The sequence below is a fragment of the Staurois parvus genome, unplaced genomic scaffold, assembly GCF_062004578.1.
Source record: "Staurois parvus isolate SC_StPar_1 unplaced genomic scaffold, SC_StPar_1.0 ptg000249l, whole genome shotgun sequence".
Classification (NCBI taxonomy): Eukaryota; Metazoa; Chordata; class Amphibia; order Anura; family Ranidae; genus Staurois; species Staurois parvus.
In genome coordinates this window covers 11,126,898-11,140,361 of record NW_028318045.1, presented here as the reverse complement: position 1 = coordinate 11,140,361, position 13,464 = coordinate 11,126,898, and the positions used below count along the sequence as shown (strand labels likewise).

The following is a 13,464-nucleotide window of genomic DNA, read 5'->3' as shown; positions in this document are numbered from 1 at the left end:
TCTTGGAATTACCAAACTGTGCTCCGCTTTCCTTAACTACATTGCATTGGCTCCCGCCTAAGTTGTGCCCTCCGGATTTGAGCCCTATCATGCTTCACAGTTTAAGAACCTGGGATTCTGTAAAATATTTGGGTAATTTGATTTCGTCATTTTTAGCTCTTTTGCCGATCACGCATAATCCTTTATTTCCGCCAGGCCTAGAACATCCCCCTTCTTTCTCTTGGTGGACCTCCCATGGCTTTGTTATTGTACACGATTTTCTGAGCGCTCGTACGTTTCCATCTTGGGAGTCTCTTCGAGAATCAAGGGGGGTCCCGCCACGGGAATATTATCGGTATTTGCAATTGCGCCACTGGGTCCTATCCCTCCGTCGTACCTCTACATATCCTTACTGCAAAACGCCCTTTGAACACGCTTGTCAGCATTCCCCAGGGTCCCCTGGTCTCATTTCTGTAATTTATGCCTCCTTTAACAGTAGGTCTTCCTCATCACCCCTGTCTTATGTCTCTCAAAGGGAGCGAGATCTGGGTGTTTCGATTGCGGCAGAGGATTGCCATAGGGCCTGGGGAATGGTGGCGAAATGTTCATTCAATACAATCACTCTTGAGGCAGCCTACAAAGTTCTACTGCGGTGGTACTGGGTCCCGGCTTGGACGGCTCACTCTAATCCGACTGGCAGAGATAGGTGTTTTCAGAACTGTGGTCTACGCAGGGACGTCTTGCACATTTGGTGGTTGTGCCCGCGATTGATAGGCTTCTAGTCTAGGGTTTTTGGTTTGCTACAAACGCTATTTCATATTACGGTCCGTAGGGATGTAAAGGTGGCCCTCCTGCATTGCCCAATTTTGGGTCTGTCTAGGTCTCAACAGAAATTGGCATCCTACCTATTCATTTAGGCAAAACGTGCTATAGCTCAAGCTTGGAGAACCTCTTCAGTAGTCTTCCAGGGGGGTGAAGACCCAGATGAATGCTATGTTGATCAATGAACAGATGTCTAGCATTCTTCATGATTCTCATCCAAAATTCCTTAAGGTTTGGGAACCTTGGATACGTTATTCCTTATCATCCCTGCCTCCTACTAGTTATGGCCTCCTATAGTTGCTGCCAGTGCTAGCCCGGGATCCGTGATCCCTCTAGTTTTCCTTCTTTCATGTTTTTTTTTTTTTCTGATTCCCTTTTGTTTTTTTCCTTTTCTTCTAACCTTTATTTTTTCTCTTTTTTTTCTGATATTATGTTGGATTATTGCTGCTATTTGGCTCGGCTTTTTGCAGTCCCTTCTTGATGTCATTGGACATTTCGTTATTTGACTAATACAAGTCAGCAGGATGTCTCTGTAGATATGTTATTGTTTGCTCTGCCCCTGCGAGGGCGTATTTTGAGCTTGTTAAATTCTTAAAAACAAAACTTTCCTAATAAAAATATTGAAACAGAAACACGTCAAGCAGAAGTGATGTCTTTTCCTATTTTGGAGAATATATTGCATGGGGAGAGCTCTGGTGGAAAAAGGAGCCTGGATGTTCTACTTGCCATACTTACTTGTATAAAGCGTTTCATGTCTGGCTTAGTAATAATGAAATCTGGTGAGCCTTTTATTCACTTTAGAGCAGTGGTTCTCAACCTTCCTAATGCCGCGACCCCTTAATACAGTTCCTCATGTTGTGGTGACCCCCAACCATAAAATTATTTTCGTTGCTACTTCATAACTGTAATTTTGCAGTGGGAGGACTAGTGCCACATCATTGGTGTCAGTGGAAGGAGTAGTACCCCATCACTGATGTCAGTGGGATGAATAGTGTCCCATCGTTGGTGTCAGTGGGAGGAATAGTGCCCCATCATTGGTGTCAGTGGGAGGAATAGTGCCCCATCGTTGGTGTCAGTGGGAGGAATAGTGCCCCATCGTTGGTGTCAGTGGGAGGAATAGTGCCCCATCGTTGGTGTCAGTGGGAGGAATAGTGCCCCATCGTTGGTGTCAGTGGGAGGAACAGTGCCCCATCGTTGGTGTCAGTGGGAGGAATAGTGCCCCATCATTGGTGTCAGTGGGAGGAATAGTGCCCCATCATTGGTGTCAGTGGGAGGAATAGTGCCCCATCATTGGTGTCAGTGGGAGGAATAGTGCCCCATCATTGGTGTCAGTGGGGGGAATAGTGCCCCATCATTGGTGTCAGTGGGGGGAATAGTGCCCCATCATTGGTGTCAGTGGGGGGAATAGTGCCCCATCAATGGTGTCAGTGGGGGGAATAGTGCCCCATCATTGGTGTCAGTGGGGGGAATAGTGCCCCATCATTGGTGACAGTGGGAGGAATAGTGCCCCATCATTGGTGTCAGTGGGAGGAATAGTGCCCCATCATTGATGTCAGTGTGGTGGAGGGGGAAATAGTGCCCCATCATTGGGGTCAGGGGGGAGGAATAGTGCCCCATTCTTGGTGTCAGTGGGGGGAGGAATAGTGCCCCATCGTTGGTGTCAGTGGGGGGAGGAATAGTGCCCCATCGTTGGTGTCAGTGGTGGGAGAAATAGTGCCCCATCATTGGTATTAGTGACACAAATGATGGGGCACTATTCCTCCCACTGACACCAATGATACTTACCTTGCTGACCCCTGCTCCAGCCTGGGCTCGCTCTCTCACTTACCTGTCAGCTGTCTTCCTTCTCTGGCCGCTCTCCTCTTCACTTACTCCGGCAGCTCCCTCGATCTTCTTAGATCTACGCACGCTGCCGCTCGGCTCCTCCTCTCCAAGCTCTACCTTCTCACCGGTGATTGGCCGCCTGTGTGCCTCTCCTGAGCTACAGTTCCGGTGGCCAATCAGCGGCGAGGAGGCGGAGCTGTTGAGTGATCCCGGAGGTGTGGCCAGGTGACAGGGCAGCGTATCATCCCGCCCACACATCGACTGAGTCAGAGGAGCGGTGTCTCGGTTCCTAAGACCATCGGAAATATGTGTTTTCCGGTGGTCTTAGGCGACCCCTGTGAAATGGTCGTTCGACCCCCAAAGGGGTCGCGACCCCCAGGTTGAGAACCGCTGCTTTAGAGGGAGGGAACACGAAGGTGGAAGAATTTTCTGACTTGTGATGTGTGAAATAGACAGTTATTGCTTATTTAAGAACTTTGCATCTCTATTAAAATGTTATTATATGGTTTTGTCATAATTATTATATTGTTGCACTGAGTTGGAGCACATGTGGGTCACATGGTTGATTTTAATTAATACTGATATAGTACTGGCTTACTCATAATTTTAATAAGGCCAACGAGCTTAAAATCCCCAAACAGAAAAGAGAGAACCCTCTTACAAAACTCCTGGCAAAGGCAAAAACATCAACCTGGTAGAACTTTGTGAATGTGTGACGAGAAGACTAGAGAACAACGGTACAAACTTGACTATAGAAGCTTGATGCTGAATGGCCTAGAAACATTGACACACCTAGTGGAATGGGCCTTAACCAGGAAAGGAGAAACCTTGCCTTTGATCACCTAGGCCTGAGAAATTAGTTGACAAATCCGACTAGAAATAGTGGACTTAGAAGCAGACTGACCCTTAGGAGGTCCTTCAGGCAGAACAGGGAATTGGACTGTTGACAAAAAAAGTTATGTGCTTCAAATAAACACAAGCAGCGTGAACATGAAGAACCCTTTGTTTTGAATGCTTAGGATTAGTAACAGGATAGTAACACAATGTCCTGATTCAAGTGAAACAAAGAAACAGCCTTGGATAAGAAAGAAGACTGAGTTCTCAACACCACTGCATTCTAGTGAAGAACCAGGAAACATTGCTTGCAAGAAAGTGCAGCCAACTATGAGACCCTGCCAGCAAAGTTAACGGTCAACAAAAAGACAACCTTGTGCATAAGAAGCAGCAAAGGAATCACTCAGAAAGTAGACTGCAAAACCGACACACCAAGTTAAAGCAGAGCACCAGGCTCCCTAAAAAAATTAAACTACTTACTATAAGGACACTTGACTGTCCAGGGATCCAGCAATGTCCTCACCCTGACCTGATTCTTCAATCGGCTTTGGGTGCCAGCATCTTCAGTAAGGGAAACCGCAGCCACAGCCTGTCTCCTATTGCACATGCGCAAAGCGTGCTGCGCTTTGTGAATGGTCCCGCAGTATTCTGGGACCTGTGAAGTATCCCAGAAGGCTGTGGGGCAAGGAGGGGGGCCAAACTTTCAGCTCACATCGTCGCAGTGCAGCTGAACGGAGGTGAGAGTGTCAAAACCAGGTACCCACGTCCCCCTCCACCCCCAAAAGGTCCTAAATGTGACGGGGGGGGAGGCAAAAAAGCTTAACTTCCCCTTTTGAGTGAAGTTCCGCTTTAAGGGATTGTTAAACCCAAATACAACAATGTAATATTTTGTAGCTTACAGTCCTTCAGTGTGCTGGCTGAATTAGTTTTCTTTTCAAGCTAAGAAAATTTTCAGCAAGTCTAGAAAATACCTGATCTTGCCAGAAATAAAGTGTCGTGTCACTTCATATGAGCTACACCAAAGACAATCTTCCTTCCTGGCTATCTTCTGTAAACTACCAAATACCCTGCCCCCCATGTAATATATATGAAATGATACGGACATGTTTGTAGTTCATATCATGAGAGCGGTCTTGGGTGACACCCATGGCTCTCTGTACAGATACAGCTGGGAAGTGATGCAGACACCCAGGGACAGGAAAAGCGTTATTTGCAGAATTGCCATGTGAAAATAAAGCAAAAAAAAAAAGCATGAAAAAAGAAAACAAATACAGCTGCCACACCAAGGACTAGTAAGTTGCAAAGTAATATATTTTTGGTTTAGATATGCTTTAAGGTCCCACTGAGATAGAGGGGGTTCGCACAGAAGGAGCTATCCAAGTGACACCTTGATCAACTTTTTTGACCAAGGAATGAGACATAATAGGTCCCTTGATGGCTCTCAAAGTCAAGGACATCTCCAGACAAGACTGGGGAAAATCTAGAATTCAACCCATGACATACTGTCAAGGATGGAACTTATGAATTCCACACCAAATGAAACAAGCCTCCAAAATACAATGGTACACCTTCCTGGAGATGTACTTTTCCAGCCTTGAGAACGGTAGGAAACAGAGTCTGAAACACTTGTCTATCTCAAGACCTACACTTCAACAGTCAAGTCTTCAAGGTCAGAGACCACAAAGCAGGATGGAATATCGGACCCTGAAACAGCAGGTTCAGATAATCTGGAAGAGCCCAGAGGTAATCTTGGCTGCCCAGAGGTCTAACATGTTTGCATAGCACGTTATTCTTGGCCATGTCAGTGTGAGCAGCATCACTGTAACACACTCTTTTATCCCGTGTAACAAGTGAGGAAATGCAGTTGAAGTGGAGGGAAGGCATAGATCAAAGAAAATTGATTCCAGGAAGTCACCAGAGCATCCACAACAATGACCAGAGATTGCCTGGTATGGCACACACACTTATCCAGTTTGTTGCTGATCTGGACACCAAGAATTTCACATCTGGCATCTCCTACTGCAGAAAAATCTCTTCTAATGTTTTTGGCAGAAAGACCTGCTCCATCAGACTCAGCTGTCAATGGCCAAGATCTACCAGCCAATCTTTTAGGCTCGGAATGAGGACAGCGGAGAAGGCAAGAATGTAACATTCTGCCCAAGCCAAATTTAAGTTCAATTCTATCTGTGCAGCATGACTTCTTGCCCCTCCTCGATGGTTGCTCATGCCACTGTAGTGGTATTGTCCAACTGCACCCAAAGTGTCAGGATGTTGATCAGCAACTTCCGTTCCTCTATCAACCGTGTTCCCTGAACCAAAAGGTTCTCTGAAACACCTCAGTTGAAGTGGACGGAAGGCATAGATCAAACAAAATTGATTACAGGGAGTCACCAGAGCATCCACAACAATGACCAGAGATTGCCTGGTATGGCACACAAACGTATCCAGTTTGTTGCTGATCTGGACACCAAGAATTTCACATCTGGCATCTACTACTGCAGAAAAACCTTTTCTAATTTTTCTGGCAGAAAGACCTGCTCCATCAGACTCAGCTGTTAATGGCCAAAATCTGCCATCCAATCTTTTAGGCTGGGAATGAGGACAGCGGAGAAGGCAAGAATGTAACATTTTGCCTAAGCCAAATTTAAGTTCAATTCTATCTGTGCAGCATGACTTCTTGCCCCTCCTCGATGGTTGCTCATGCCACTGTAGTGGTATTGTCCAGCTGCACCCAAAGTGTCAGGATGTTGATCAGCAACTTCCGTTCCTCTATCGACCGCGTTCCCTGAACCAAGAGGTTCTCCAAAGCATATGTTTGCATACATTTAAAAATATCATTTTAGGCCTGAAGATTAGTTAAAACACCCCAAACATTATTTATCTTCTGAAAGCAGAGACCCTGGAGATTTAAACGTTACGTCCAATTTTTTATGTCACATGATATTTGCACAACAATTTATTAAGTGCAAACTTTCAGTAAAAATATATTTAAGTTAATTAAAGGGCAAAAAAAACACAACAGATTACCCAAATTTTGCTAAAATATAAAAGAGGAGGTTTCATCGAGTAAATAAATACCCAACATGTCAAGCTTTAAAATTTGCTTGTGCCTGCAAAATTACAACAATTATCTTCTAGCAGCTGCTAAATGGCAGAATTTTCGGGATCAGAAATTCTGGAATGAACGTTCTAAATTTGATTATACACTGCTCAAAAAAAATTAAAGGAACACTTTTTAATCAGAGTATAGTATCAAGTCAATTAAACTCCTGGGATATTGATCTGGTCAGTTAAGTAGCAGAGGGGGTTGTTAACCAGTTTCAACTGCTTTGGTGTTAATGAAATTAACAACAGGTGCACTAGATGGGCAACAATGAGATGATCCCCAAAACAGGAATGGTTTTACAGGTGAAGGCCACTAACATTTTTATCCCTATTCATCTTTTCTGACCGTTTTTCACTAGTTTTGCATTTGGCTAGGGTTGGTGTCACTACTGGTAACATGAGGCAATACGTGGACCCTACAGAGGTTGCACAGGCAGTCCAACTCCTCCAGGATGGCACATCAATACATGCCATTGTCAGACGATTTGCTGTGTCTCCCAGCACAGTCTCAAGAACATGGAGGAGATTCCAGGAGACAGGCAGTTACTCTAGGAAAGCTGGACAGGGCTGCAGAAGGTCCTTAACCCATTGTGCAAGAAGGAACAGGATGAGCACTGCCAGAGCCCTACAAAATGACCTCCAGCAGGCCACTGGTGTGAATGTCTCTGGTCAAACAACCAGAAACAGACTTCATGAGGGTGGTCTGAGGGCCTGACGTCCTCTAGTGGGCCCTGGGCTCACTGCCCGCTACCATAGAGCTCGATTGGCATTTGCCACTGAACGCCAGAATTGGCAGGTCCGCCACTAGCACCCTGCACTTTTCACAGATGAGAGCAGGTTCACCCTGAGCACATGTGACCGACATGAAAGGGTCTGGAGAAGCCGTGGAGAACATTATGCTGCTTGTAACATCGTTCAACATGACCGTTTAGGTGGTGGGTCAGTGATGGTCTGAGGAGTCATATCCATGGAGGGAGGCACAGACCTCTACAGGCTAGACAATGGCACCCTAACTGCCATTAGGTATCGGGATGAAATCCTTGGACCCATTGTCAGACCCTACGCTGGTGCAGTGGGTCCTGGGTTCTTCCTGGCGCACGACAATGCACGGCCTCATGTGGCGAGAGTATGCAAGCAGTTCATGGATGATGAAGGAATTAAACCATTGAATGGCCCCCACGCTCGCCTGACCTAAATCCAATAGGACACCTCTGGGATATCATGTTTCGGTACATCTGACGCTGCCAGGTTGCACCTCAAACTGTACAGGAGCTCAGTGATGCCGTGGTCCAGATCTGGGAGGAAATATCCCAGGACACCAGCTGTCATCTCATTAGGAGCATGCCCCGATGGTTTCAGCCATGCATACAAGCACATGGGGGCCATACAAACTACTGAGTACAAATTCTGAGTTGCTGCAATGAAATTTCAGCAAAATGGACTAGCCTGCTGAATCATTTTTTCACTTTGATTTTCTGTGTCTTTGAATTCAGCCCTCTGTAGGCTGATAATTTTCATTTCCATCAAACGATGGGGTATCATTACGTTCCTAACACATTACCCAGTCCATATCAGTATAGATATCCAGCATGACATTTTTTTCTATTGAGATCTGCTGTGTTTTCAAAGTGTTCCTATAATTTCTTTGAGCAGTGTATAATTACTACTTGTATGCAAAAGAAAACAATGCTGGAAACAGAAAAGGTAGCAAGGCTGTATTTTATTACCGCAAAGCAACTGGCAAGATTTTTCTTCCTTATGACTTCTAGTTCACTTTGAGAATATTTGAGTCGGGTCTGGGTTCCTTGTGATTGAGCATGAAGCTGCTTTAAATCACTCTCCTTTCTCTTTAACTTCATTAGCTCCTAATCAAAATAAAAAAATAAATAAAAAAGGATACTGCATGCAAGCTCACAATAATCTTTCTGTTTTCATATTCACAGAGGCTGTTTACTGTAGTGACTTACTGCATTAGATCATTACTGTGCAAGGGGTGTAAGTTATTTTCTAAAATCAGCCACACTATTGTTGTATTGGTCATCAGAGACATACCTTTACTGCTTACAAAAGTTAAGCAATCTACATTACAGCAAATTGTTAGACCACCTTATCTTAGATAATGGCTTGGATTTTTCATAGCCCTTGGCAGTTATGCAGTAGCTACTGCAGACTGTTCATAGAATGGGACTTTTTAAAGGTTTTCAGTTGTTTGGCAGGTGCCTGAAAGTACTGATGCATGTTTAACGCCAACTGTGAAAGTATATTCATAGCACATACTGTAGGTAAAAATGGCGGTGAATGTAAGTAAAGACATTTTACCAGATTTCCTGCTATAAAATGGACTACGCTGGGGATGTCCTCTCTCCCTCCTAATCTTTATTTTGACACTGGAACCCCAGATATGGAGCAATCAAGTCAACCTATTAAAGGCCTAGAGGTCAGTAAAACCAATAATAAAGTCAAAGCTTATGCAGATGACTTGCTCTTCTTTGTCACCAAACCGCAACATTCCATCCCAGGCCTCCATCAAGAGTTGGAGACCTTCTCAAGCTTCTTCAACTACAAAATAACATTGTCAAAAACAGGCCCTACATATTAAAGTCATTGTAAAGGCTGTTTTTTTTTTTCACTTAAAATAATAAACATGTTATAATTACCTTCTCTGTTTAATGGGTTTGCACACAGTGGCATCTTATCTCCTTCTCCTGGGGTTCCCCACCGATGCTGTCCCCTCTTCTTCTGTAATTGCCCCCATAGCTAGCTGGCTGCTGTGGGGGCACCTTTGCAGGTGCACTTCATAGACACACACAGAGTGGTTCGCCCCCCCACAATATTTAATTGATAGCAGCAGGAGCCAATGGCGCCCACTGTTGCCTCCTGTTTCCTGTGAATACAGGAAGAGGGTAGAAAAGAGAGATGCAGATGGGCAAAGCTGAACCACTTTAAAGTCTGCTCCAACTGTTTACACACTATTAAAGTGGTTCTAAAGGCAGAATATTTTTTTTTTGCATTCTATGCATTAGGACAGTATTAAACCCAAAACCAAAATCAGGGGCAACTTTGGACAGCAAAACTGTTAATCTGGGAGGATGCTAGCTGTACTAGCCAACTTAAATACATTAACAAATTGAAGCCAAACTCCAGCTCACACTGTATCAGCTTGGTATAAAAACTCAAAAGTCCAGCGATTTACCAGAAGGCTGCTGGTCCTTGCTGGGCATACAGTATTTGTAACAGCAGAAAACATGGGCATTTGATGAATCGGGTCTGTGGACCAATATAAAAGTAATTCATTCTTTTTTTGTCACATATATAAAAATAAAACATGATGAAATAAATATACAAATGTCTGTATGAAATACAATTTCCACAATAGTCCTTATATATTGTGTGAAAAAACTTGGTTCTTTAGTGCGTTTATATATTCTCCACTTTTAACTTCTTATCACCACATGCATATCTTCCATTACCTATTTCCATAAGCTCTCACCGTGATGCTTTGATCCACAATTAGGTCTCATGCGCCTTCCCCTCATAATGGGGTCTCCTTTATTACAGTTGCTCTCTCCTTCTCCTCTCCGCTGGTGATTTCAATCCACCTCCATCCTCCGCAAACCTGTGGTATACACGAGATTCTTTCCAAAAAATAATAAGATATATAGTGTTCTCCGTGTGGGTAACAATATTTTATTAAAATATACTCAACTTGTAAAGCACACTATAACTGGTGTATTTCAGTATCCAGATTCATAGTGTGGATGACCTCCAACAAAATGACCACCTGAACACTTCTGCTTTAGCAGTGTCACATTACTGGCTCCTCCCTACGCGTTATGTCAACCAATCACGCAACTTCATCAGGGGATAAGGGGCCAGCACTAACAGAGGGTCATTTATATGCCAGCATCTATTCAATTCCCATGGAAACTAAGAACATGTGATCACTGCTGCCATTTTCTTGAAGACTAAATGGTCCGTTGGCCATTTTAGTGAATGCCAATTGACAGCTACATCAAAACAAAAATATTTTCACGGCCGCCATTGTATTAGAGACCTTTCACCAAACATATAACAGATCAACATTAAAATAATGCGTTAGGAATCAGCGTTTATACGGGGGAAAAAGTCTAGATAGCTCTATATAGGAATTTTTCCAGATAGCAAATGATAAAATATTAAAAAAATCGCCATGTACTGTATATAGGGGAATGTGACATTGCCATTGTCTTGGGGTTTAACACAGAATTCATATAAACCCAGCAATATGACAGCATGATACTAATCCTATGAGCTGCACATAATTTCCTGCTATCAAATGGACTACGCTGGGTATGCCCTCTCTCCTCTTAAAAGTGTAAGTAAATTCCTTTATTAATATTTTACTTATAGGTAAGTCTTTAATAAGGCTTATCTGCAGGTATTGTAAATATCTCCTACACATGCACCATTTTGGAGATATTTACTCTGGAACCGCTGGTGATGTCACCGGCCCATGCGCACTGTGCTCTCAAGGAACGGTGTGCCATATATTGAGAGAGCCATGCCACCGCCAAAACTCCTTTCACGCATGCGCGGGAGTAATGACGTTGTGACCCAGCCAATCAGATGGCCGCAACCCACAAATCTGGAAGGAAGACCAGGTGAAGATGGGAGCCTCGGGGAGCCGTGACAGCGCTCTGCTGGAGGGCTTCGTTTTCAGGTAAGTAATTCATAATGTGCTATTATGTGATGCATACTAGCACAATATGCTCTTAGCTTGCAGGAAGAAGATTTTTTTTAGAATTTATTTTTCCGTGGTTTACTACCGCTTTAATCTTTAGTTTGACACTGGAACCCTGGATATGGTGCATTCAAGCCAACCCTGATATTGCAGGCCTAGAGGTCGGTAAGACCAATAATAAAGTCACAGGTTATGCAGATGACTTGCTCTTCTTTGTCACATGCCAGACAGAGGGAGTTGTATATGGCATGGCATGCCCTTGGGGTAAACAATATATTGGGCGAACAAAGAGACCACTAATGAAAAGAATACAGATGTACAACATCTCAAAAGGTTTAAAAAATCAAAATTTATCAAAACATTTTGCATTACATCACAACATCCCTTCTGTCTTTTTGGGGCTTAGAAAAATATAGAAAAGACTGGAGGAGAAGCCATAAGATACGTAGGCTTAGTCAGATGGAGTCAAAGTGGATTTATTAAATGCAAACATTAGCTTCAAAAGGTCTCAACATTGACTTCAATATTTCCTGCTTTATCAAGGATTAGTAGGAACATATAGTTTATTAAGGCACACATATATGCCACATTCTTTCCGTTTCTAGTAAAACTCTTTTTAGGTAAACATTTATGTTACATTCTTCCCCCTACTAGCACCTAGAGGTCATTTAGGTCTATATTTATACTACACCTTTCTTTCTCTCTCAATGGGGGGATAGTTGATACTGGAGAATATCATCATGTAATATGTGCGCGTATGGCCCTTTAAAAAAGTGCATCATAGGGGGATTCCAACTACATCTTTTATCTCTATATAATCCTATATGGATAAACATACTTTTTTCACTATAAGAATTTTTGATTCCATTGCCACACTTTGGTTTATGTATGCATGGCTCTTTAACCACTTGCCCTCCAGATGATTTACCCCCTTAATGACCAGGTCATTTTTTGCTATTCCAGACTGAGCTATTTCAACTGGTAATTGCGCGGTCATACAATGCTGTACCCAAACAAAATTCATGTCCTTTGTTTTCACACAAATAGTGCTTTCCTTTGGTGGTATTTTATCACCAATGGGTTTTTTATTCTTTAATATATAAACGAAAAAAGACTGAAAATTTAGAAAAAAAAAAAGTTGGTATTTGTTTACTTTTATTTATAAAAAATATATAGTAAACTCAAAGTTAGTCATAAATTTAGACCAAAATGTATTCTGCTGTATGTCTTTGGTAAACAAAATCCCAATACATGTATATTAATTGGTTTGTGTGAAAGTTACAGCATCTACAAACTATGGTATATACATTGGAATTTACACAGCTTTACTTTCTGACTGCCTATCATCACATTTCTTGAGGTGCTAAAATTCCAGAGCAGTACAACCCCCCCCCCCCCCAATTACCCTTTGTTTGGAAAGTAGTAGGAATTTGCCGAGAGGCATGTTGAATCCATGGAACATTTTACTTTTTGCCACAAGTTTTTGGAAAATGACAATTGTTTTACACAAAACTGTCACTTAAATGATATACTGTGCACGCCATGGGTATATGTGGAATAACATCCCAAAACACATTTTGCTATTTCTCCCGAGTATGAGGATACCACGTGTGAGAGATTTTTGCCACCTAGCCACATATACCCCCCCCCCCCCCAAATCCAATGAACACCTCCAGGCCATCAAACGGCATATTTCCTCATATCACTTCCGATCACAGTTTCGGAGACCCTGAAAAGCCAGGATAGTACAAACAACCCCCCAAATGACCCCTTTTTGTTCTAATAACATTTTATTGAAAAAAGTCGTAACAACAATAAGAAGCAGTGTACATTTCTCAGAATACATTGCAGAGTAAATATGAAGCGACATATGATCAAAGATCCAGCATCAATAACACAGATTGTTATATGTATGTTATTATAACACAGTATGTTATACAGGATAACAAGGACATACCATGAATCCCAAAGGAAATATCTGTTTTGTATGGTAATGTGCAAATGTGGCAGGGGGGACTGTGTACTATGGCATGTGTAGCCAGCTATCAAAACCCTTTTGATAAATTGATACACATGGCTTCAGTGAAGTGTAGACATCATTCCATGAAGTAAATGTAACATAGGTGAGTTTCCGTTCAAAGGAAAAAAGTCAATTGCCGAGTAGAGGGAGGTAAGTAAGT

At 42.8% G+C, this 13,464-nt stretch overlaps 1 protein-coding gene across 1 annotated transcript in view; it reads right to left on the bottom strand.

The window, feature by feature from the left end:
- The window catches only part of SMC1B (structural maintenance of chromosomes 1B), a 191,437-nt gene that overhangs the window by 66,644 nt on the left and 111,329 nt on the right, over positions 1-13,464 (bottom strand). The window contains exon 13 of the mRNA XM_089680767.1: positions 8,292-8,429. Within this exon, the coding sequence (XP_089536893.1) occupies positions 8,292-8,429 (138 nt within the window). The remainder of the gene's footprint in view (positions 1-8,291; positions 8,430-13,464) is intronic.